General features: G+C 36.4%; 6 protein-coding genes across 6 annotated transcripts; 1 reads left to right on the top strand and 5 right to left on the bottom strand.

Annotated features, from left to right (window-relative positions):
• Positions 1-1,573: 1,573 nt before the first annotated feature.
• Positions 1,574-5,246, bottom strand: LOC125583183 (ATP-dependent DNA helicase PIF1-like; the record flags this gene model as incomplete). The annotated part of the gene is made up of 1 exon (XM_048749791.1): positions 1,574-5,246. A coding segment is annotated over one exon (585 nt), but the record flags the coding sequence as incomplete, so codon positions are not given.
• On the bottom strand, positions 5,244-16,372 carry LOC125583604 (ATP-dependent DNA helicase PIF2-like). The gene has a single exon (XM_048750818.1). The coding sequence runs from the start codon at positions 6,456-6,458 to the stop codon at positions 5,292-5,294; it is 1,167 nt and encodes a 388-aa protein (XP_048606775.1). The 5' UTR covers positions 6,459-16,372; the 3' UTR covers positions 5,244-5,291.
• Positions 6,463-8,426, bottom strand: LOC111203784. The gene is made up of 3 exons (XM_022697829.2): positions 7,967-8,426; positions 7,240-7,837; positions 6,463-7,156 (listed from the first exon to the last, which is right to left on the bottom strand). The coding sequence occupies exons 1-3, from the start codon at positions 8,424-8,426 to the stop codon at positions 6,463-6,465; spliced, it is 1,752 nt and encodes a 583-aa protein (XP_022553550.2).
• Positions 9,352-18,500, bottom strand: LOC106428004. The gene is made up of 10 exons (XM_048749790.1): positions 18,087-18,500; positions 11,212-11,476; positions 11,018-11,114; positions 10,805-10,929; positions 10,633-10,717; positions 10,411-10,540; positions 10,124-10,317; positions 9,908-10,031; positions 9,599-9,814; positions 9,352-9,501 (listed from the first exon to the last, which is right to left on the bottom strand). The coding sequence occupies exons 1-10, from the start codon at positions 18,498-18,500 to the stop codon at positions 9,352-9,354; spliced, it is 1,800 nt and encodes a 599-aa protein (XP_048605747.1).
• Positions 18,501-19,714: 1,214 nt separating this feature from the next.
• BNACNNG29580D lies at positions 19,715-21,980 on the top strand. The gene has a single exon (XM_013798976.3). The coding sequence runs from the start codon at positions 20,084-20,086 to the stop codon at positions 21,968-21,970; it is 1,887 nt and encodes a 628-aa protein (XP_013654430.2). The 5' UTR covers positions 19,715-20,083; the 3' UTR covers positions 21,971-21,980.
• A 150-nt stretch (positions 21,981-22,130) lies between these two features.
• LOC106359246 (probable splicing factor YJU2B) lies at positions 22,131-24,214 on the bottom strand. The gene is made up of 6 exons (XM_048750817.1): positions 24,081-24,214; positions 23,543-23,685; positions 23,241-23,349; positions 22,990-23,149; positions 22,719-22,882; positions 22,131-22,629 (listed from the first exon to the last, which is right to left on the bottom strand). The coding sequence occupies exons 1-6, from the start codon at positions 24,081-24,083 to the stop codon at positions 22,261-22,263; spliced, it is 948 nt and encodes a 315-aa protein (XP_048606774.1). The 5' UTR covers positions 24,084-24,214; the 3' UTR covers positions 22,131-22,260.
• Positions 24,215-24,247: the final 33 nt, after the last annotated feature.

Genomic DNA, 24,247 nt, shown 5'->3' with positions numbered 1-24,247 from the left:
TTCTATATATTTTTATGTATTTTCAAGAATTGATCAAACTTTGCAACTTATTACTTATAACATCATAAAACTCATCGAGCAATGTTTTAAAACTAATTCTAACTATCTATAGTCAAACTAAAACAAACATTAAAAAAACAAAATAATAATCTCCTATAAAACTTTTAATGATTAATAAGTACGATTTTTAAAATGAATAGTCAAATAAATATATAAATTGTTTTAGTAAAAAATATAAATATTAATATTAATTTCAGTTAAGAATAAGTTAAACATATTAAGTAATTTGTATAATTTATTTCACACCCGTAGTAAGAGAAAATGCGTTTGTATATTTTTATTTACATAATAGTTTGTAAAGAAATATTTAGTGTAAATAATATCATAGTTTTATAAAATACTAAAATAAATTAGGCTGGTTTTCAACTTTTACAAATAAAAAAATATTATTTGTAAACTTAGAAAAGAATATGTTAATTAACACAATGAAACTTATATATATATATATATATATATATATTTTTAAAAACAATCAACACAAGTATGAGAGTCAATCAGGAAGGAAAAAAGTTCTTCGATTGGCTCCTTTAGGTTGGGGAAGATCATCCACAATTAGAATCGCGATATGAGCGTGAAGACTACCATGAACAAATGATAACTGTCGATAAATCATTGATTCGTGAGTTATGTTGACCCATTAAAAGAAGTTGTTGATACCGCATATGGAGAAGTCAACAAACTGACAAATTCCCAGACCTCCTACACTGATAAAGCTATACTCACACCCCGTAATGAAACCATCGATGAAATCAATGCTTATACAATCTCACAGACCGACGGGGTGTCACGAGATTACTTCAGCTCAGACAGCTTTGAGATATCGGACACTACATCAGATCAAAATGATACATTATATGCCTTTGAGTATCTCAATTCATTGGAATTCTCAGGGTTGTCTTCGCACAAACTAACTATGAAAGTTGGTGCCTCAGTTATGCTTCTGCGAAACATAAATAAAAAAAATGATTATGCAATGGTACCCGTATGATCCTAACCCACATTGGCGACCGCTTATCAAGGGCAAAATTATCACTGGCTCACACATTGGAGAAGAAGTCTTGATCCCAAGGATTGTTCTTTTGTATGATGAAACAAAGTTACGTTCATATTACGTCGGCGGCAATTCCCTATCAGATTGTGTTATGCAATGCAATCAACAAAAGCCAAGGCCAAAGTTTAAAAGATGTCATCTTATATCTGCCTAAACCGGTCTTCGCTCGTGGTCAACTTTATGTGGTCCTCTCACGTGTCACAAGCAAAGCAGGATTAACAATCATCAAAAGCGAAGATTCCCACCAGCTGAAAAGCGAAGAACATAGTCTACAAAGAAATATTCAAAGGCCTTCCCCCCCCCACCCCCCCCCCCCCCCCCCCCCCCCCCCCCCCAAAAAAAAGTATTTTTAATTAAAATTAGTAGTTTTCACTTCCACCATTTTTCAAAAGTCTTCTGATAAAATATTCTATTCACAGATTTACAACGCCCAACATATCAACCATACGATGATACAATTAAATAAAGAAGGACTTACACAGAATTTTTACCAAGCTATGCCAGGTATGGATCTTTTTATATAAATAACCATAGCTTGGTATTTACTTAAATTTAAGTTTACTAACTTATTTTTAACCAAGTTCAGGTTATTTTTTTCTTATGGTCCATAGCGCAGCTTCTGATTTTCAAAAGACTTGATCTCTTTCTTACATTATTTATGATTACTTAGCTACTCTTTTTTTTAAAACAATTGCATAAACTCGATATTCACCAATTTTCAAAATATTTTGAAAAATACAATGCTTCCATTCCAAACAAAAACATTCGAACTTATAATCAAAAATCGAGTATCAACATACTTTTCCGCGCATCGCGCGGAGAAAGACTCTAGTATTGATAGTAGCGCTTATTGTAAGCTTATACTAGCTTTTGATCCGCGCGCCCGCGCGGATATATATTTTGTAGAATTTAATATTTTTGTTAGTTGTAGACTGTAGGTTAATGTTTCATAGGTTATTGAGTTATGATATATTGTGTATCTTGGTCATTTTGCTAAGTGTCGAATTTTTAAATTTTAGTTGCATTCTTTTTCATTTGTACTTTTTGTACTTTTACTTTGTAAATTAAAAAATTAACTTGATTAATTTTGATCTTAGAGTAAATTAAACAATTTAGATCTTTAGTCCAAACTTAAATATTACATTAAACAATTAAATCTAAAATATTAGAGTATTTTGTTTAGATTGAGTGTGTTTTATTAAATTATACTATTAAATTTGTGTGATAAATTATTTTAAAAATTACATTTGATTTAAATTTTTTTAAACAAAAATTTACAGCAAAAATTACAAATTATGGAAAATCATACCCAAAAAACATTCTCAAAAAGTATTCTGGTGCACAATTATATATACAAAGCCCATTTAGATGAATTGAAATAGGCAATTTATTTTTGACTTCAAATTAGTGGGCTTAAAATATTAATCGAAGCCCAAATTATTTTTTTTCCGGGAAAAGAAACAGAAACAGTTTTCTTTGTACGACTTCTTGGTTTCCGTTCTTGTAGATCTCTCTGTCGGTGCCGTCCGCTTTCTGGCGATAAGTTCCATCTCAGGGGGTTGAATTTCTCTCTCAAAAGAGGAAAGATGGTTAGATCCATTGAGAAGTACAACAGATTTTGCAAACAGGTATGATTTTTGGAGGTTTAGGTTGAAATTATTTATCAGAGATAACCGGGACCGAGCTTATCTTGATTTGTTGTTCTAGATTCTGTGTTATGATGGTTTTTTAAATCAACTGAAGGGGTCATACGAAGAGCTTTCTGTCGGATAGATATAGCACGGTCCCGGTTTAATCATGAAGACCTGTCAAGACTCACTATAAGCTCTGCTTTGTCCACGGAATGCTTCGTTACAGTACTTGATCACTTCGTCAACAACTCATATATCTTTGTTCCAATGAACAGATGTTTATTAACTTTGGTCACTCTATTTGTTAAGTCAATCGATCTACTTTATCAAAGGTTAGATTCATAATCGATTATTTTGATTAAGATTCAATGAATAGTTTTCTTCCCTAAATTTTTTGATTGTTTCTCTTATGGAATGATAGATCTCTAGTCTCAATGAGTATGCCGGCAATTAACCTTCGTCTTTAGAGACATAAGGTCGTAAAGTCAAAATCAACAGTTTTTAAAATTTCTGTATCTATTTTTATACAATTGTGTCAATTCTGATATTATCCTTTTTAATTGTGACGCATGTTTGAGTTGGACGTTGTGTGAAGCAATTTCTAGTAATCCAGATGCAAAGTAAGCCAGCAACCTTGGCGAACAAAAGACTTCGAATACGGTTAATATTTCTTAGCTATCACAACTAATTCATAAGTACCAAGCAATGTAGGACCATCTTGAATATGTTGTGATTATGAAAGAACGCTGGCTTAAGTATAAATGTTTGGTTTTTACTTGTCTGAGTGATTCAAACCTGGTTATTTTTTCCTTCACGATCTTATATAACATAACATCTGTCAATCGTTTGATAGCTGATATTATGTCATTTTAAATGTGACGCATGTTTGATTTGGACGTTGTGAGAACCAAGTTTCAGTAATCCAAATATAATGGAAGACAACAACCCGAGGAACACACACCTGAGAATATGGTTAGTAATTACTTCTCTATCATAACTAATTCATAGGATGAAAGCAATGTCATGGATAATAACGCGCCGGTGTTCTACAAAATATGTTGATAACTGATCTAACGTACCTATTTCGTAAGTTGGATAAAATAGGACAGTATAGAATAAGTGCAAGGCTAGAATAACGTCTTTCCTTTCCTCTGTGATGGCATATTTAGATTAAATTGCTTTCTTCTGTATTCTTGATTCACTGAAAATATGAATAACATGTATAAAATTTATGCTCACAGTTCATTAAAAACATCAGACATTTTAATGCTGATAGGAACGTATGTTCATGTTACTAACTTAAACTGCTATTACAAAATCTTTCTTGGTAGGATTAACTTTGTATTTGCCAGAAAATGGACACTGAAGTTTCCTGGAGAGAACCGAGTACCAGTTATGAAGATGCAAAAGCAGACTACAATGATTACAGGACAACAGAGTTATAATGAGGTTAGTAATTACTGATCTACTCTAGCTATTTCGTAAGGTGAAACAAATAGGAGAGTATAGATATTGGTTTTTAGATTAGGGAACCCTGGTTTTAGTTAAGATGTTTGAGGAAGAAATGCCTCATTGATATTTGTCTTAGATAACAACAGCTTCATTTAGATATGGTTAAAAACGACCAAATATAATGCATGCGTTTGTCTAAATGAAAAATATAACAGTCTTATTGTTATGAAGCGACTTGGTAAAACAAAGAAATGTTGTTTGCATAACAAAAATAAAACTTAGTGAACCAGCAAGCATTCATCCACCACATATAACATGCGACACCTGCAACGATCAAAATAAGAAAATCATTTTAGTATTTGTCTGTACTTTCTTTCAGAATAAACAAAATGTGAGAATTATGCACCAAAACATATACTGAAAATAAAAAAAAACTTCTAAATAGACAAATTATGTTACCTCAGCTATTAAAGGTTGTCGAAAACTTCTTTGAAAACAACATTCTTAGTTTGTTTCTGTGGTTTGCCATCTTCGTCTAAAATCAGAATTTTCAATCCCTTTTTGGAAGTCACTCTAGAAACAGCAACATATAACTGACCATGTGAAAAGACAGGTCTTGGTAGATAAAGACCTACTTTAGATAGTGATTGCCCTTGACTTTTGTTGATTGTGATTGCAAAAGCCACAACAAGAGGCAGTTGCCTTCTCCTCATTTTGAAAGGCAATCTGGTGTTAGAAGGGGTTATTAGCAATCTAGGAATATCAACTATCTCCCCAATCCTCTCTCCTGTTATAATCCTAGCTTGAACCATAAAATCCATTAGCTGAGTGATCTGCAGTCTCGTCCCATTCATTAAGCCATCAGTAGGAGCTATGTTTCTCAGAACCATAACAGGACAACCAACCTTCAGTCTAAGACTATGGTTTGGTAAACCAGGAACCTTAATTGTGTTTAGAAAATCAGCACTAAGAGCTTCATTGTTCACAGCACATGTATCAGAGGGATCAATGCTATCAGCACTGTTATAAATTTTTTCCTCACCTGAAATAGAAAACAAAAACTCCTAGAATAAGAGTCAACTACAACTTCTGCGAAATCAATAGATGAAATAGCGCAATTTACCTTCTAGCTTGTCCAACATATATTCATTAACTGTATTAACATCCTCGTTAGTTGGACAGAGGATAGCTCTCTCTTGAAAAAAATTTGCATCTTTCTTTTCATGCAATGAAGTTGTTGTGCCATAAATCTCTTCGCTGATTGCTTCTATAGGATCATTACAATCTGTAATCAAAAATTCAGAGGGAATTTCTATCTCTGCCTCACCATCATTAGGCTCTGAAAGTTTACCATCACCAACTTTTAATATCCACTCTGAAAATTCTTGAAGATCCTTTGCCTCTGCTGGTGACAATCCTGCTGATAGCAATCTCATATTCTTGGAGAGCTTAAGAACTTTGCAGTGCGTCCAAAGATAGGATGAGTTAAGTGAGGCCATAACTATTTCAGCTCTACCAGCACCATTTATAACAGGCAAAACTTGCCTAAAATCACCACCAAACACGATAACCTTTCCACCAAATGGTTGTGTGTCGTGTTTCCCAACAATATCAGATAAACTTTTATCCAAAGCCTCAAAACAATGCTTGCTCATCATAGGCGCTTCATCCCAGATGATAAGTGATGAGGCTTTCACTAAATTAGCTTGGTCACTCCCATGCTTCATAGTACATGAAGAAAACTCGTCTGGATTTAGAGGAATCCCGAATCTGGAATGTGCTGTCCGACCACCAGGCAACAACAGTGATGCAATGCCGCTCGAAGCCACGTTTAGAACAATATCTCCTCTGGATCTGATAGCTGCAGAAAGCAATTTCCATAGGAAAGTTTTCCCTGTTCCACCAAAACCACTAACAAAAAACATTCCACCATCTCCTTTATTAACAGCAGAAAGAATCTCCTCATATATCTTTCTTTGCTCGCAAGTCATCTTCAGCAGATCTCTTCGAAGAGTCTCTAACAAATCAGAACGCTCATAGCTGCGTTCGTCTAGCACCAAGACATTTTCATCGTGGATACTTATCTTTGGCGGTTTAGGCATAGAATCAAATTTTGCAAGTGAAGTTCCAGATCGTTTCAAGATTTTTTCAATCTCAAGTAAAGCATACTTCTTTTTGTCGTCATCACTCAGCATCAGACCTAAAATGAATATGAAAAAGTCAAGAAAGAAACTAAAATTATAAGTCTTGAAACATAAATTCATGTAGCTAAATTGAACAATCAAGTTTAAAATCTAAAAACATACCTGGTCTATTAAAATTCCTTCTCCTAGAGTGCTCAATATCTTCAGATAAAAACATCCAAGTGTTTTCCCATACTGACTTAGGCTTAGATAAAGTGTTACTCATAAGCATCATAACAAACACTTTCCGTAGCTCACTTGCTGTGCTCTCAAAACTTCTTCTTACTATGTCATCAATGTACTCCTGATCATCATCTAATAACCCACGAGCATAACATGCTTCTTTGTAGCTCGGATAGAGAACATCTTGGTATGTTTTAATGTCCTCATAACTCGTGGGTCCCCTGACAACATTCAACAATACACGCAAGTAATAAGCATCTTCTTGGGTCCTAGGAGCATAGTTAATCCTCCCCAAAGCAAATCCCCGTTTCCTCCTGTTGAACTTCTTTAACCTTTTATTGTAAGTATAGAAGCTTGGGATCTGAGCATAGGTCAATGTTCTTGCGAAGGAGTCAGTCTTGTTCAACTCAAACCAAGCTAAGAACATTGTATTTTCAATGAGCTTTCGAGTGACAACTGCTTTCAATTTGTCTTTCCCTCTGAATGTAATAACTTGCTTTCCAGGGAGATGGAAACTAAGCTTCTCAACAGCAGTTGATCGATAGTGAATAGGAAATTTGAATACTCTCCATGTTCCTTCACATGTTGACACGTATCTGAAAAAAAAACATATTGGTAAAAAAACAGTGGCTAAATTAATGAATTGGTATACTGTAAAGAACAACAACGGTAATAATACCTGCAATCGAAGAATTCCTTGAGTTCATTTCTTTTCTTATCAAGATTCTCTTTAGTAATCTCAACATCTCCTAACTCACTTGCAACAATGTTGTCTGGTGGTTCAACGGCAACTGTGACGCGGTCCTGTGCTTTATTAATGTATTTGAATAAATACTTTATAGACCCAACTTGGTTGCACCACTCGACGTTGATATGAGCTCTGTATAGAAGAGATAACTTCCGGTTGTAAGGAATGACATGCCGATTGTCACACCTCACTCCACTCTTCATAACAAAGTTCTGTGACTGCTCACGCCTCTTGTAAACCGGAAAACCTTCTTTGTTAATAGTGGTCTTCTCAGAAAATGATTTAGGATATGACTTAGAGCAACGACCATTCTCCATACATGGAGAATTGGTATTAGCTCTTCCACATGGACCATGAATCATCATATCTTTAATGACCTCATACAGTTCTGGTTCTTCCTTCTTGTTAGGAATCTCTGCAGAAATAATGTCGTCAATATCGGCTGTTGTAGGCTTCTTTAACTTCTTCATGAATAAGAGAATGTGAGCATGTGGCAAACCCCGTTTCTGGAACTCAACAGTGTACATAGCTGTAAAAAAAAACGTTTGTCACAATTTATATAAATTCAAACGTATGGAATTTTTATAAATATACAGATCAGACAGGTTTAACTTACATGACTGTGTCTCTCCCAATATATTTTTTTTGGTTAGAGTACCCATCAAAGAATCAAGTTTGATCTTGAAAATCCTACAGATAATGTCTGATCTGTCTTCAGCCTTTTGTTTCCTTGCCTTAACATATCTTGTGATCTCTGGCCATTTGGGATTACATGTGAAAGTGATGAAAAAATCAGGGAATCCAAAATGCTTACATATTGCCATAGCATCCAAGTAACAATTCTTCATATATCTAGGACTCCCTACGAATGAAGCTGGTAATGTAAACTCAGTTCCTTGCTCATTCATATCCTCTTTTCCTGCGTTCTCAGACTCTTTAATAGAATCATAGCTATCTGATCGCAAAGACGGCTGGTTCATCTTCAAATATCTTAAACGATTAGACTCAATTGTGGTGAAGGCATCCACCACAAACTGCTGAAATAGCCTTCTAGAATGTAGGAGAGAATGAGATTCATTCTTACGCTCGTGAAGGCGAAAAGCAAACCATTGCCTCATACTGATATTAGGCTTCTTTTGTTTTTTGGTCTTTTCTGTTGCTCCTTTCTTAATACCAAGTCTGAATCCATCTTCACCATATGTAAACAAAAGAGGATACTGAAGTGCAAGATAGGAAGCATGAATCTCGTTTATTCTCAGTAGTTTTCCTGAACTTTTTTGTATAACAATATCCCTTCTGTCCATATCAAGACTAAAATCTCCAGGAAACAAATGAGGATGAAGGAATGTTCCTTCCACGGCATTTATTCAGAAAGATTTTTTGGGAAGAATGGATTAGCTTACTATGAGATTTGCATATATTCAGGTAATCTCCTATTTTTCTGGTCATAATTTATGATTGACAATATATAAATTGCTTAAATGTAGGATAATAGTTAAAATAAGTAAGTTTAATCCAGGAATTATTTTATTTAAACATCTGTAACATTCATTTTTATTCACTATATAACATTTATATTAGTAAGATTGATATGGCTTTTTTTAGTAAAATTACTTCGCAAGACATTTATTCGTTCTAAAAACGTTTATGTTGTACTGGAATCACAGATCCGATGACAAACAATGATGGAGCAGGTTCGAACATTCATACTCTTATAGACAGGTAAACTCTTCTAACCAAACTTATTATCCTTTAGAAATACGATTGGTAGTATAGTTTTACTTTAGAACTATATGAGTTGATTGGTTAGTTAGGCTCTTGTTTTGATTAGTAATAAGTAATTTCAATATACTGTCTTATAAATTAATTTTAAGAATGCATAAAAATGACATAAAAACCCAGCTTATTATTAAATAAAGAAAATTAAAATATAAAAAAAAAACAAAGCCTCAAATTCAAAATACGGAATAAATCAAAGCATAACAAAAAAAAACCAAAATAAGCGAAAGGAGTTTGATATCGGATAGAAACTTCATCTTCAGCCTAATCATTCTTGATCTTCTCTTCTTTGATTATCTTGGTGCATTGTTTCTTGGAAGAAGATGTTAGGTCCTGTAGGTCACAATCATCATCCTTGCGCTTTGTTATAGGAGTTGGACACTCATCAGAGGAAATTTGATCCAACATCATGGCCTAAATCAATTTAAATTTCAAGGAATTGTTAGACACTATCATAAAGCACACACTAATAACAAATGTAAAGCATAAATTAATTAAAAAATATACTTACAGATCCAGATGACATGGTAGAAGAAGTTGTGACCATATCAGAATTAGATTGAGAGTCAGTCTGGATAGTAAGAACTTTATCTCCAGAACAAACCTCTAAAACAACAAAAGTGTCGGATCCATTTGTGACATTGTCTGAGGATATGGAAATACCAAAACAGAAAGACTTGCCGACCAAACTAAGAATAGGTTCTGGTAGTATATCTGGATCTTCAATCTGATATATAGTAGAAATATATGGGGGTTAAATCTAAACTATTATTGTAGAGAAAAGTAACTGCAAAACACAAATTCATAAAAAAATATATACCTCCTCATATGAGCCATCCCATAATTCTTCAGCATCCACTCCAACGATGGACTTACCAACAGAGCCTAGCAACATCACATTACATGTTGCAGAGTCATCTTTCACAACCAGATGTAGCTTGAATCTAAAAACAAAAATCGGATATAGTAAGAATACTTTGATCTTGCTAAATATTTGAACTCTCAACAATTAGTTCAAGTAATTATAATCACTTACTTGGGTCCAACAGTATTGATATTAGAACGACAAAGTTCACAACGAAACATAGGCTTATCTTTTTTTGTCATCCTTCTATAATCAACTTTAGGAATCTTAAGTACACGTTTTTGGTGCCGGTTACAACCAATGTAGAACCAAGACCAATCTGTATCTATAGCTTCAATAGTACATATGATTTTGCAAATCTCCACCTAAATATTTTATAAAATCATAAGCGGATTTTTATTCAAATGTTCATAACCATAAAGCAAAACAATTACATTCGGAAAAATGGTTAGATGTACCTGATTGGCCTCAGCGACTTCTGCAATTGTTTTGATCTCAGCATCATTCCAGTTATACAACATTCTTTTACCATCCTTCTTTCCAGACGGTTTTGGGACCAGAGCAACAGAGAGATCATCATTTGACAGCCTTAAATGCATTTCAATTTGGACATTTAAAAATTAGTTTTATAAGATAGGCATGTAATAATATATAAATCATAATCATAACAGAAGCAAAACCTTTGAGTTATATTAGAAACTTCAGGGATCATTGCATTCAGGAACAGTCGTGTCGCATCAAAAGCATTAGTGATTTGCAGCTCGCCTATAAAACATTAAACATAGGCTTTGAATTCAATCAAACAAAAAATATATTAATCAACTAATGTTATAAGAGTCAAAAAAAAAATACCTCTAAATTCCTTGATTTTTGCAAACCTGATCAAACAAATAATTGTTTGATCCTTTCCGTTTAGAGAAAACGGTTCAAGTTGCTCAGCATATGTTCCCCACAGACAGCATGCAAGATTGTTTCCTCTAACGATATCAAAGAATGATATTTAGTCAAAGAAAAGAACAAAATAAAGTGTATAAGATAACAAAAACAAAATGTTTTGAAACTAACTCTGCATCAACTAAGCGAAACAGAACCCTCTTTCTGTCTTCGCCAGAAACTTGTACAGTCTGTACATCACCAAGGTCATGAATTCTTCCTATCACGTCTGTAAGATAACAAATAGAAACATAGGTAACGATATATATCAAACGCATGTCAGTATAGTTTTAAAACAATATGAATATAACATAAACAGAGATTACCAATGAGAAAAGCTTGCTTTTTGGTTCCATTCTCAATTTCTTCATAATTAGCAAGCGATATAAAAACTCTATCATCAACTAAATCCGATCTTGATAGCACAGCGTCTTCTGCTATAACCATCTTGTATTTGTAGTTGGTTGTTCGATATTGACCACCAGCTGGAGTCACAGTAACGTGTTCAATAACTCCCCAAGAATCTATAGGTAAGACACGTTGAATCCGTTGCATGAGAGATCGTTTGCTAGTAGCATGGATCTTGTTACCCTAACAAAAACACGGTCATATTAGTTAGATTCATGACATTAGTAATACAATGAAAGGAAGAAACGTGTGTTACAAAACTTACCCATTGATCTGCTAACACCATCTCGAAAGTATCGCCTGCAAAAGGTGTGTTTTGCTTCCACGAATGTAAACATTTCACTTGAATTCTCCAGTTGTCTTTGAATGGCCTGAGTTTTGTGAGAGGAACAAATGTCGTTAGGTTAGACATATTGAGGTTTTTTTTTATTCTTTGATTTGATATGATATCGATGCAACTTGAGGAGATATGTATATATAGTTGGCATATCAAATGGGATCCCGTTAGGTTAATATCGTAATAATTAAATGGTAAATTTTGGTAGTTATAATTTAAACGCAGAATCAATGGCAAAATCTTTGTAAAATTATTTAATGTACATTCATATTTTTTTATTTAATAGGAAAAAGAGAATATTCGATCTTTAAAGATAAGAATTACTTGGTAACCAAGTTTTTGGCAAGATAATTATGTGATTTCGTTAGTTATATTGATCCTTTTTTTCAATGCTGATTGCGTAGAATTAGGAAAAAATATTCTGTGTTGATTTGTTTTTTAAATATCGTAAATGTAGGAATAGTTTTAGGAATGGTTTGTATTATGGAAGGAAAGAAGTTGAATTAATTACGATAGTCTATGCAAAATCTATTTGATATACACATATACCTAAATAAGTATGTTTGGGCCATTTAGAAATTGTAAGCCCAGAATAATATAAGGTTTGTTTAGTTGATATGTATCAACGAATTAGGAAGAAAAAGAGAGTAAGTAAAACGACATAGTTTTAATAGTGGCATAGGGATGTAATATTTGTGCAACTTTAAGGAGTAAGATTTATTCGTACTTCTGCCTTAATAGTTTAGATAGTTTTAAGTATATATAGTTCATATTGTGAGTATATAAATATGTACAAGTTTTATGTAATGGAGAAAATAACTTTAATTGTTCTCATTTTTTTTTTTTATTTTTTGATAATCCAGGGTTCTCCACTTACGTGGATCATTCCCTGGGCCCGGTTAGGCAGCGGTCCACTTCACCCGGGAGGGCTTAAACCTGGGCTGAGGACAAGGCCCAACACCCAGTACCGCATTTGATGACAGGATGGGCAGTTCCCCTCTGCCTGGCGTCGAACCCGGGAGCATGACAGTTGGCCCCCAAGGTCTTTACCAAACGAGCTACCACATCCCGTCTGTTCTCATTTTCTTTACCTCGTCATATTTTGATACACAACATGTCATACTACTATACATTGGTAAATTTGAAAACCCTTTTTACAAAAAATTTAATGTAAATTAATATGTATATAGTTCTTCTCATTCTTAAACAAAAGGAAGAAGAAGATTACGAACAAACGAATAATTTCATCTGCGATTTAAGTAGGTCAGGTGGATAGAAATTGATACCTGAAGAAGTTGCACTTCTCGAATATATCGTAAGTTAACGTATTTATAATTTAATATGTTTGTTTTTTCGTGTCAATACACACTTCATATAAATTAAAGGGTAATTGAATGGCATGTTAAATATGAACTAGATGTGCCTATAATAAACATAGTATTTATCAATATCATGACATGGGCTTGGATAGGGTTTACAATCCAATTTGTTTTCATTATTTTTGAAATAACCAACCATCATCTCTAATTGCGTGTTTGTCCGATTCGTAAGTTGCCGACACACCTCATCTTCCTTTAAAAAATGCTTAATTTAAGGTCTGAATACCAACATGCAAACAACTACATAATCTACTAATAACAGCGATCTCAATTAATTCCAAAGATTGTGAACCTGAAAAGTTACATGTTTTCAACAATTAAAAATTGTGTCTTTTTATTTAAAAGTTATGTCTTTTTATTTTAAAATAACTGTATATATTTAAAAATGTGATCCTATATATTGAAAAATTGTGACTTTTTCATATAATTATTATTTCAATAAAAATAACCTTTAAATTGAAACGATGTGACTCTTCAAACAAATTTTTTAAAAATCTATAAATAGCTATGTCCATGACTTCTCAAAGCATAATTTTCATTTTAAAAGTTGTCAATTTATATATGTGTGTTTCCAACAAACAATTCTAAAACATATCAATTTTAAAAGTTGTGTATTTTCATTTGGATATATTAACTTTTTAAATAATGTTAATATCCCAAAAAATATGATTGTACAATTATTTGTCTCAAGAGTTGTGTATTTGTTAGTGCAAAATTACAGATCTATATACTATAATTTTTAGAAAATCTAAACAAACAATTTCTAATTTTTAAAAACCAATTTTCCACAAGTTAAATTTGATAAAAATGTTGATAGCAGTGAATATATTTATCAGGTCTGGAACAGAAAAAAGTTTATACAAATCAATATACTTTTGGAAATACTATTGGTGCAGTCATTATCTAAGGTTTGCACCCATGGGTTGGTCGTATATCAAGTTTTTTTTCTTGAAACATTGTAGTGAAAAAAACTTTACAAATCAGTTTATGGAAGAGAGGAGCTTACCCGTGTAGAGTCTGTTTCCATGAAAATTTTCTCCTTTTCGAGAACATCTCTACTGCAATGTAGTTAGTCTTCATTGCTATGTACAACATTGATCCCGTACGAACTCTTCTCTAAAAACTGACGCACTCAATCTCCAGCTACATCTTTTCTGCCACAAGTAATTGGAGAAATAATCTGAAGAAGAAGAAAAAGGAAATAATTTCGTATACCAAGTTAGTTAACTAATAGTTATGGAAATCTAAATTTTGTAACTTTTCAAATGAACAGATGTGACTTTTCAAATTGAAACTTATCGAAAAACCAATGCCATCTTTAATGATAAATCATTGCAACTATTGCTAATTGTAGTATTGATGATGCTGACAAAAAAAAGTATTGATGATAAATCATTGTAATTTTCGGTCTTAACCATTGTAATCATTATCTAACCATTGCAATGTTTGGTTATCTTTTTATTTTTTGTCAACTGTTTTTATTAAAATGAACTATCAGTTATTACATTGCAATGTTTGGTCATCTATACAAAGAGTTGTGAACACTGACAAATCACAACAAAAAAATTAACAATCACAAATAGACTAAAATGGAGAAATGTAATATTAAACGATTTTCACATATGTTTGAAGAAACAAACATGAACATAAAGAGTTCTATTTGTTATTTTTGTATTTTAGTCCAAATTTAAAATTTTTGATTGAGAAACCGATGGAATTTTAGAGAATTTATATCTTAATATCATCTTATCCTAAATAGTATTTAGAGATCTAACAAATAGTACTATAATAATTGTTAGCGTTTTATAAGAACTTTCAAAATTCAAGATCATATTATAAATGAAAAAGATCATATCAACATAAATCAACATATATTCAGTATGATATCCATTGTTACATATTGTTACAAAATGAGTTTCCGAGAAATATTTTTACAAAATGAGCTCCCGTGCGATATCGCACGGGTTCTTTTCCTAGTTTTAATAGTAACAAAAACATATAAATATACTAGGATCGGCCCGCCCTACGGGCGGGATATAATTTACGTATGATGTATATGTCTATATTATTGTATATTTTCTTTGCATGTGTTTTATGTTAGGATTTGAAAAAATGTATAATAATGTTTATGGTTGTTAAGATGTTTGGGCATGGAGAAAATACATTTTAGCTCTTATTGGTAGTGTCTTAGATTTGCTTTGGAACTAATATGTGTTAGTGTTGTTTGCTTTACAGAATGATCTGTGCGAGGAAATGATTACCACAGGTCTACCGCATGAAAAATTAGATGTGGTGTGAGTGAGGTTGTATGCTTTTGAATTAATATGTGTTAATTTTGTTTAATCCTTACATAATAGTAGAAAAGAATCAATAAGTTTTAAATAACTAAATAGGGGTAAACGGAACATTTAACATTTTTCTTAATTAGTGTGAAAAAATTAGAACAACATCTAATCTGAAAAAAGTTGAATATTATATAATACTGGTGTAGTTTTTTATGTGTGAGTACAATTTCAATTAGAAAAAAATGGTCGGCTAATATATATTATAACAACTCCGTGAGCTTTCATTTTGTGGTTGTTTAATTGTTTTGTTAAAATAATTTAGTTTAATGGCTAACTGTTAATATTTTTAATGGAGTTAATAAATAAAATACTTTTTTACAGTGGCAATAAAAAACATAAGTATTATAAATATGTTAAATGAGAAGGAGAGAGACGACCTACGTTTCAGAGATTTGGAAGAAGCTCAGACGTTTCCAAGCGCCGCAGAAAGAAGGAGAGAGACGACTTACGTTTCTTTGCTTCATTAGATTTAGGGTTATCGAGGTTGGGCCGACGGGCCGACGGGCCGCATACATAATCAGAAAATAGTAGCCCAAAACACTATAGATATTTCCCTAACGATAAAAGCCCAACAAATTTTCAGATTAAATGAAGTGATGCGTTTAATACAGCTGGGACACGTGTCGGCCTGTCAGACATCGACTTTCCACGTGGCAAAGCAGGAATGAGGCGAACATATTTTTATATATATAGATATATAGATATATAGAGAGGCTTTTTTGTTACTATTAACTACATCTTGCGGTTTGTAACTTTCGCACCCTTACAAAAATGAAATGACAGGTTAAATACTTAAAATTTCTAGTTTAATCATTACATACAATATTTTATACTATATGACTGGTAGAACTGGCCATAGAATGTAGAGACCTTTAACATCTCAAAGTAAAATTGGATCAAATTTAATTTTCATAATTTATAAAACATATATATATATATATATTAAATTTGGAAACCAAAATAAATGTTTTATTATAATTTGTCAAATGATCGGACTCAAGTGATAGGAAACTCAAGACCATTCTTCTTCTTCTTTTTTGTCTAACTACTCAAGACCATTCTATTGATATATATTGTTAGGGTCGTAAACGGTTGCGACGAAGTTAACGTCCAAATCCCCGAAGAAGAAAACGAAAAACCTTCTTCGACAAATACTTTTTCGAAATAGATACTTTCTTACGAAAAGCTTTGCGGAGGAAACGCGAGTCATCGGACAAGAGCTCGAAAAGGGTCGCTACGCAGCGACCGAACGCGTGTTCCGCTATAAAAGAAACCCGAAATTTTGGTCCAGCACTTCCGGTTGGCTTAAAAATTGTCTCCGGAGAGATGCCCGATTCATATCTAACAAGTCATATAAGCCGAGAACCTGTCGCAGACTTTAAATCGGTACGAATCAGGTTAAAATCGCGACAGATAAATCGATAGCCGGCTAGTCACCACATAAAATCTTAAAACCGAAAGTAAACCTAGGTCTTGCCCTAAACCCAACGCACTGATCTCTAACATCTCAAGGCATGATATCCAAAAGATACGAGATCCCAAAACCATGCCTCTATGTTATATTCGACATCTTCAGATATCCCGCGAAGTCAATATCTCGCGGAAAAACTCTCGAAACAGATCTCAAACGAAACATTTCACATCGAAGAAGGATATGAGACGACAACTCATCACCCTTCTTCCACGCCATACGTACACTTATGAAAAATGCAACTCGATCATCCTGTCATAAAAAGAAAGCCGCAGAGCGCAGGGATTCAAAGCCACATACGGCCAGTCCCAAAACACGAAATGAGGCCATTTAAGGCCGAAACATCAAACATAAAAAAAAAATCTCCCGCAAGAGATCTAACCAAAGTCATCCTCAGAACTCACGCTCCCTCTTCACCCGTCGCTTCGTCCAAGCCTGGAGCCGCATCACCTCCGCCTTCTCTGAGCACCGGATCTTTCCCCTTTGGGCCTTCTGAACACGTCGGAAGAAAGCACGCGGATTTCAGGTCAGCTAGGATGAGATCCAAATCTCCATCCACGACTGCCAAATCTCCCTTGCAGCCAGACAGCCTGGCCTCTTCGACCTCTAAGGTCGGAGGAGTTTCATTCTGGAATGACTGAACCACGGCCATCGCGCCCTCAATCGTCGCCAAGGCTAAATCCCTATTCCGGATGCACTCGAGGGAGCCCAGAAAAGCGGAGATCTTCGCCAAGCGAGTCTGAAACTCAGAGCGAAGAGCGTCCGTAGCCTCTCGAATTCCGCGGCTCGCTAACCCAGCATCACCCTCGATCTGACGCTGAAGACGACGCACCTCCGAAGATTTGGCCTTCCTGGCTTTCTTTTCCTTAAGCAGTGAACTCGCCGTCTTCCCGAGGTCCCTCTCGAGCTCCCCTATCGCGACCTCGAGTTTCGACACTTTCACGGAGTGAGAATCCTTGATAGTCGTCAGCATGGCCTCAGTTTCAGACCATCTACCCTGCAGCTCCAACAACTCCCCGGCGAGACGACTAGTCTCACAACCGCACTCGCTGATCATCCCGTCGATCAACGACATGAACTGCGAAACGAGAAGAAAGTTAGGGATCCGTTGTCTTTTAGAAAAATATGTAACAATCAAGAGAATAAGCGAGCGACAAACCTTTCCGCGAAGCCCCGACGCTATGCTCGAGTCTCCTTGCTGCGAAAATTCCCCGTCACCGCCCTTGGTAAACTTCCTCTTCCGGCCCTTAGGCTGAGCAACCGGAACAACACTAGGAGCGCGCAGCGCTAGGACAATATCTTTCCTGGCCGGAGGAGGAGGCATAGAGTCGGCAGACCTCTCCTTATCTTCGACGAGAATCGGAGTCATGGACGATCCAGTAGGTAAAGCCGAAGCATCTGGAGTGACCGAGCCTGCGAGAGTTCCCGTATCTCGCGGAGTTACGCCCTCGGTCCCATGACCCGGAGCAACGGCCAGTGCAGAAGAGGACGGTAACTCGACGTCGGCTCGAACCTGTTCTTTCTCGGCTTGGCGACGAACTAGTCTCTCCCGAAAGGAGAGATGGTCCGCAACGCAAGCCGGTGCTTCAACCGGAGAAGTCGGAATCGGCGCCGGAGAGGTGGCCTCGTCCATCTCCACATCGGAACTTCGCTTGTCACCATGGGAAGAAGACATGTTAAAAGCAAGAGATTTGGAGCTAGAGAGGTTTTGAAGGTTTGAAGAAGGGAAGGTGTGAAGCAAATGAATGACAAGAGCTCACTACTTATAGAAGTAAGGGCTCGGAATTTTATATTTTTTAATAAACACTTTCTCGAGAACTCTCTTCCGCGGAGTTTGAAGTAAACTTCGTTCAATACGCTTAACTTTGCCAAAATCGTCAAACCGCCCGCTAGAGTCTCGACTCTAACGAGCTGGGGGGCTAACTGTTGGGGTCGAAAACGGTTGCGACGAAGTTAACGTCCAAATCCCCGAAGAAGAAAACGAAAAACTTTCTTCGACAAATACTTTTTCAAAATAGATTCTTCCTTACGAAAAGCTTTGCGGAGGAAACGCGAGTCATCAACAAGAGCTCGAAAAGGGTCGCTACGCAGTGACCGAACGCGTGTTCCGCTCGGTCGCAACGTAGAGACCGAGCTCGAGCAGAAGCTCGGTCGCTACGTAGTTCGCTCGGTCGCTACGTAGCGACCGAGCTCTTCCGAAACGTCGATACGACATTAGTCCATGTATTCTCGTCTACCTTTCGATGCTATCTCCCGAAGATCGTAGCGAACCCATTTCACGTTCCCCGCCATTCTAAGTTATCGATCAAACTTTACCGTAAAAACCGCGGAAAGTTCGTTCTTTATCGAAAGAAGCCGTAATAAACGCTTCGAGTCAGAAGACGGTCCAAAGGGACCTAAGACATGACTCGAGGCCCAACTTACGATTTCTTAACCAACAGCCCGTGAGCCGCTTGGCGGTTTACGCTTGGTTCGCAAGGAAAGAAAAATGTCAAGTTTCCGCGGATAAATACGAAATTTTGAAGATAATTACGAAGATCGGAAAAAAATGGAGTATCTCCATTTTTATGCTATGGTGGCTTAAGGGCAGAAGGAAAAAAGCGTAAACCGACCTAGGAGCCAATATATAAGGAGTTCTAGACGAGAGGCATGGGGAGAGGGACTTTTCTCAAAACAAACTTAGCACTTAGGGCAATTAGGCAACTTTCCGTTTTTGTTATTCGAGCTGCGACTCAATTAGGTTTAGCCGTCTTAAGAACTAGAAATCTCGCCGACAGCTCTCGAGCCCAGGCTTATACCTTGTTGTAAACGCTCATACGCAAATTCGGAATAAGACTTCTCTTTGCTCTCTTCTTACGATTTCTTATACTTTATCGTTGTCATTATTGTGTTATGATTGTTTGGCGTGTGGTATTAGCAGATATCCAGGACCTTTGGAAAATTAGGGTTTTCCTAGTTTTTTTATTTAAACGGAAATCGACAATGCGAATTTTGGTTCCTACATATATTGAGACTAAAAACCAATAATACTCATAGTATGTTAACTAGTATACTTATCAAAAACCAAAAAAAGTGTATAAACTAATACATTTTAAGCTACTCACACTAAAACCAACTAAATCGACCGAAATAATAAATCGACCCAAACATTTTTTTTTGTTGAACCAAATATAACTACGTACATGTGATTAGGAAAATTGTAAAGAAATTGAAGACCAATTGAAAAATAAACGAAAACCAAATTGTTAACCCTAGTATATGTATCATCCAAGAGATCAGATCACCACTTGCATGAACACACGTTTGCATGGACAAAAAATGGCGGAATCATCGCTTCTCATGTTTTCAGCCAGGGACCTTCTCGCGACTCCAAGCCACGAAGGCTTAGCGTACTTCGTCGAGAAACTCTTCAAGCCTCATGAAACCTACGAGTACCAAAACGCGCAAGCTCTGTACAAGTTCTGCGTCGTCAACTTCTCGAACTGCTTAACCCTAATGCTTCTCAAGGTGTATCTACATTCTCCCGACGACCTCATCAGGTTCCGAGCGATCAGTCTCCTCTCCGAAGCCCTCACCGGTCTAAGAAACCGCAGCTTCGAGCTCTCTCCCGTGGCACTCGATGTTATAAAGCCTCTTCTTGTTTCTTGCCTGACGATGCCGGAAGCCAAGAAGCCTGACACCAAGATGCTAAGAAGAATCGTTTCTTGCGTAGCAAGAAATGCTATGAAGCTTGATCCTCACGGGTGGGACGAGCTTGGAGATTGTATGCTCACGCTCGTGAACACAGATCCTGTTAGGGCTTTCAATGTCTTTCTTGATCTGCCGCAACTCCATGTTGGCTTCATCAACCGGTTCTTTAAACACCTCATTGAAGAAATCGAGGATGTACTGTTGCTTAATGATGAGCAAGATACAGACGAAGAGTACTGGAGTCTAGCTCTTGAAACTGCTGTTAAGCTAGGGATTCAGCTTTCTAATTCAGAAAAGGGTTTGGATGTGGCAAGGGTGATTCTTGACACTGTTCTCAAGTCAGCTAATCTGCTTGTGAGGAAGGGTGAAGAACAGCTTCTGCAACGAGGGCTTGCTCATCTCGTGAAGTTCCTTGCGCTAGACGCTAACACGTGTAGATACGGTAGGAACCAATGCGGGTTTTTGTCAGAGTTTGCGTTCAAGATCTCGAGAATCGGAACTCACACCAAAGAGGCTGCGATGAAGATCAATCAGATGGTCACGAAGCTTGAGAGTCACGTCTCCGACCAAGCCTTCAAACTCAGCCCCTCTCAAGGGTTTGATCATGACTTGTACAACAAGTTAAAGACCATATCCGCTGTGGAAATCTTGCGAATGGTCGCATCAACTACGATGGATGACAAGTCCAGAGAGATAGCAATCGGACGACTCCACGATATGCTTTGTGACCACACTTCAAAGAGAGCGGAGATTGATGTTTTGGAGGTGATACAGTTCAAGAAACCGCTTATGTCTTGCCTCACTGAAGTAGGAGTTACCGAGAACACGTTCAAGATTCTTGGCAAGGTGGTGTTTCACGTTGCGCTTGAGTTATTGTCCTACCAAGAGGATAAATGGTTCGAGCTATGGGACTATATTGCATCAGAGTGCAGTACACAGTTCGAGAGAACCGTTTATATCTTCCAGTGCTTGACAATGATGTCTGATGATAACGAATATGTAATTCATGCGGTTGATAAACTACTCCTGGAGATAAGGACAAGGTTGAACCCACCAGGAGAGTTGTTGGTTGATAATAGCTCCTGGGTGTTGGCGTTTGTGGGTGGGTTCTGTGCTGCTATTCACTTGTTAGAGCTCTACACTAAATCAGTTGCGGAGACTGTAGATAAGATGGTTGATTCAGTAAGAGAGCTTGTGGAAAGAGGAATGGAAGTTGGGCTTGTGAGGAGAGCTTTCACAGATCTTGAAAGCGTTGTGAAGAAACAGGTGGAGTGGTATGATGGTAATGAGTATAAATTCATCAAGGCTTTGCTTTGGAAGCTCTATGAGATCAAAGGCCTGAGAATGGAGAGTAGGATGGTGTTGTGGAGAATCAATGTGGTTCTTGAGAAGGGAACGCCCAATGTGGATAAAGAGCTTCCAGAGAGAGTCTTACATAGCAACCTCATTGAATGACATGAACGAACTTTCCCAACATCTTCTGAGGATGTTTCTTCAACCATTACACTCATCTCCTTGAACAAGCATGTTTCTGTGTTACTGTTGTAGTAGACTGTTGTTGCAATGGCTCTTTAAAGATCCAAATCATGTTATCTTTCTTATCAACTCATTTCAATCATTTCATGTTGACTTATTATTACATATTGATGACAAGACCAAAGTCAGAATCCAATTTAATTTTCCACACGTATAACAAGTTGACAACTGATTTAACTTTCGCAAAGATTCAGAAACAGTTGCCTAAACTACAGCTTCCTTACAGAAACTGTTGAGCTCTTGAACTTGGTTGATGATGATGGGGTTTTAGACAATGATGAAGCTTTGAATCCTCCACTCAATAAGCTCGACGCTGACCCTGCGCATATCTTCCTTCTCTTAGCTTCTAGCTCCAATCTTTTCTTGCTCGACGATGACGACATGGAGTAAGATGACTCGGGAAAGATGGAAGATGCATGGATCAGCGCTCGTTTATCCTTTAGGTTCTTATCAAACTTGGTCTTGAAATTCACGTGTGATGCAGCTGCAACATCTTCTTCGCTTTTGGGAAGAAGTCTTATCCCCAAGCCTAGCTTCCTTGAAGCAGCCTCTTCTTCAGCTACACGTTTCCTTTGTCCCTAGAGAGGGAGAGAGCGAAAGTTAAGAAAGGAGGAATCAACAACAACAAAAAAAACAGAGTGCAAGCGGAGACTTGTAAGTAACTTACCCTAATCTGGGCACGTAGAGCTTTGTTTAGGGAGTAGTCATCTGCGTGTCTTGCATCTGAGACTCGCTGGAGACGGACCAGAAGCGGTTCTGCTGCTTTCTTCTTCTGCAGATCGACTTCTTGGTGCTCTAAACGATAAAACGGGTCTGCCAGCTTTCCCTTCTCTGCATATATGGTTTATAAAATCATAATCGAGAACAATAAGTATGGAAAGCTAAAACACATATAGAGAATGTAAAAGCAAACTTGTGGAAGAAGGTAGAAAACCAACCTTCCTCAGCAGTGAGCTCCATGGTTTCAGCGTCTTCAACGTCGTATTCCTCAACCTTCTTCTGGGCACCACTAGTAATCACATACTCGCAGTTCTGAGGATCTGTCTGAATGACTATCTCTTGCTTGCAGCACGGTGCTTTCATCGCAAAGCTCCATATCTGACCATAATATAAGATATAAACCTCAGCCATAGTTGTAGAAGGCATGCGAAAGGTAATATATATTGCACATGCTCTAAATCGTACGCACCTTTGTAGAGTAATAGTTGCCAACTTGCTTCTTTTCAGCATTGAAACGAACACCCTTGGCAATCATAGAATTGCAGCCACCACACCATATATTATACGGCATCTCAAACCTGTTAAAAAAAAAAAAGAAGAGAAAGTATGAAAATTTCAACCGAAGTGAGAGTACTCTCCTGCCAATTCAAAAAAAAAAAAAAAAAAGCAAAGCTTATGATCGATCAACAGAATGTACATCAGGGAGATGGACACATTTAGCATCTCCTAAGTGATTATATATATATATATATATATATATATATATATTACCTTATGATAAGAATCCCTTCGCCTATCTTCTTTGCCCTCTCTCTGAGAGGATGCTGGCCTTGGAACTTGTTCAAGGAACCTTGATCGGGTGTCCATTCTGGTGGATAGTAGAAGTTGTCTGCCCTCGCAGCTGAAAGAGTCGACTGCAAAAAAAAAAAAAAAAAAAAAAAGAAGCTAAAATCAATGAAACACCAAACTAAAATAGGATCCTCCCTCATATAGATTTTTTCAAGTTTATATGATACAGAACGCAAGCAATCGATTATAGTAGCCGAATAACACATTAAACTACTAAACCAACAATGAAACTCCCCAATAAGATTCATTCGCTGAAACATATAGAAAAGAAAAACTGATAACAAGTGAAAGCCCTTCAAATTATAGAAAACCTTAAGTTACGCTAATCTATTGATACACATCAGGTCAGATATAACAACGAACCCTAAACCAAATCTCCTAATAAATCCAAATTCGATCTTAGGGCATCGGAGATCAATTTCAATAGAAAAACATACAAATCAAAACGAACAGCACGTACCATCTTGTTCAATCGAGATTGATCTAATCCTTCTTCCTAATTTCCTTTCTCCTCGTATCAGCCTAAAATCTCTTTGGCTCTCTCGCCCTATGTAGAAGAGTTGTAATTGCGAACGTCGCCGTTTTAGTGTTGCTTACACACGCGGCTAGATGCCTTTTTTTTTTTTT

The sequence above is a fragment of the Brassica napus genome, chromosome C3 (genome assembly GCF_020379485.1).
Source record: "Brassica napus cultivar Da-Ae chromosome C3, Da-Ae, whole genome shotgun sequence".
NCBI classification, from domain to species: Eukaryota; Viridiplantae; Streptophyta; class Magnoliopsida; order Brassicales; family Brassicaceae; genus Brassica; species Brassica napus.
Note: the sequence above shows the minus strand (reverse complement) of the source record. Positions and strands in the feature narration are given on the sequence as shown.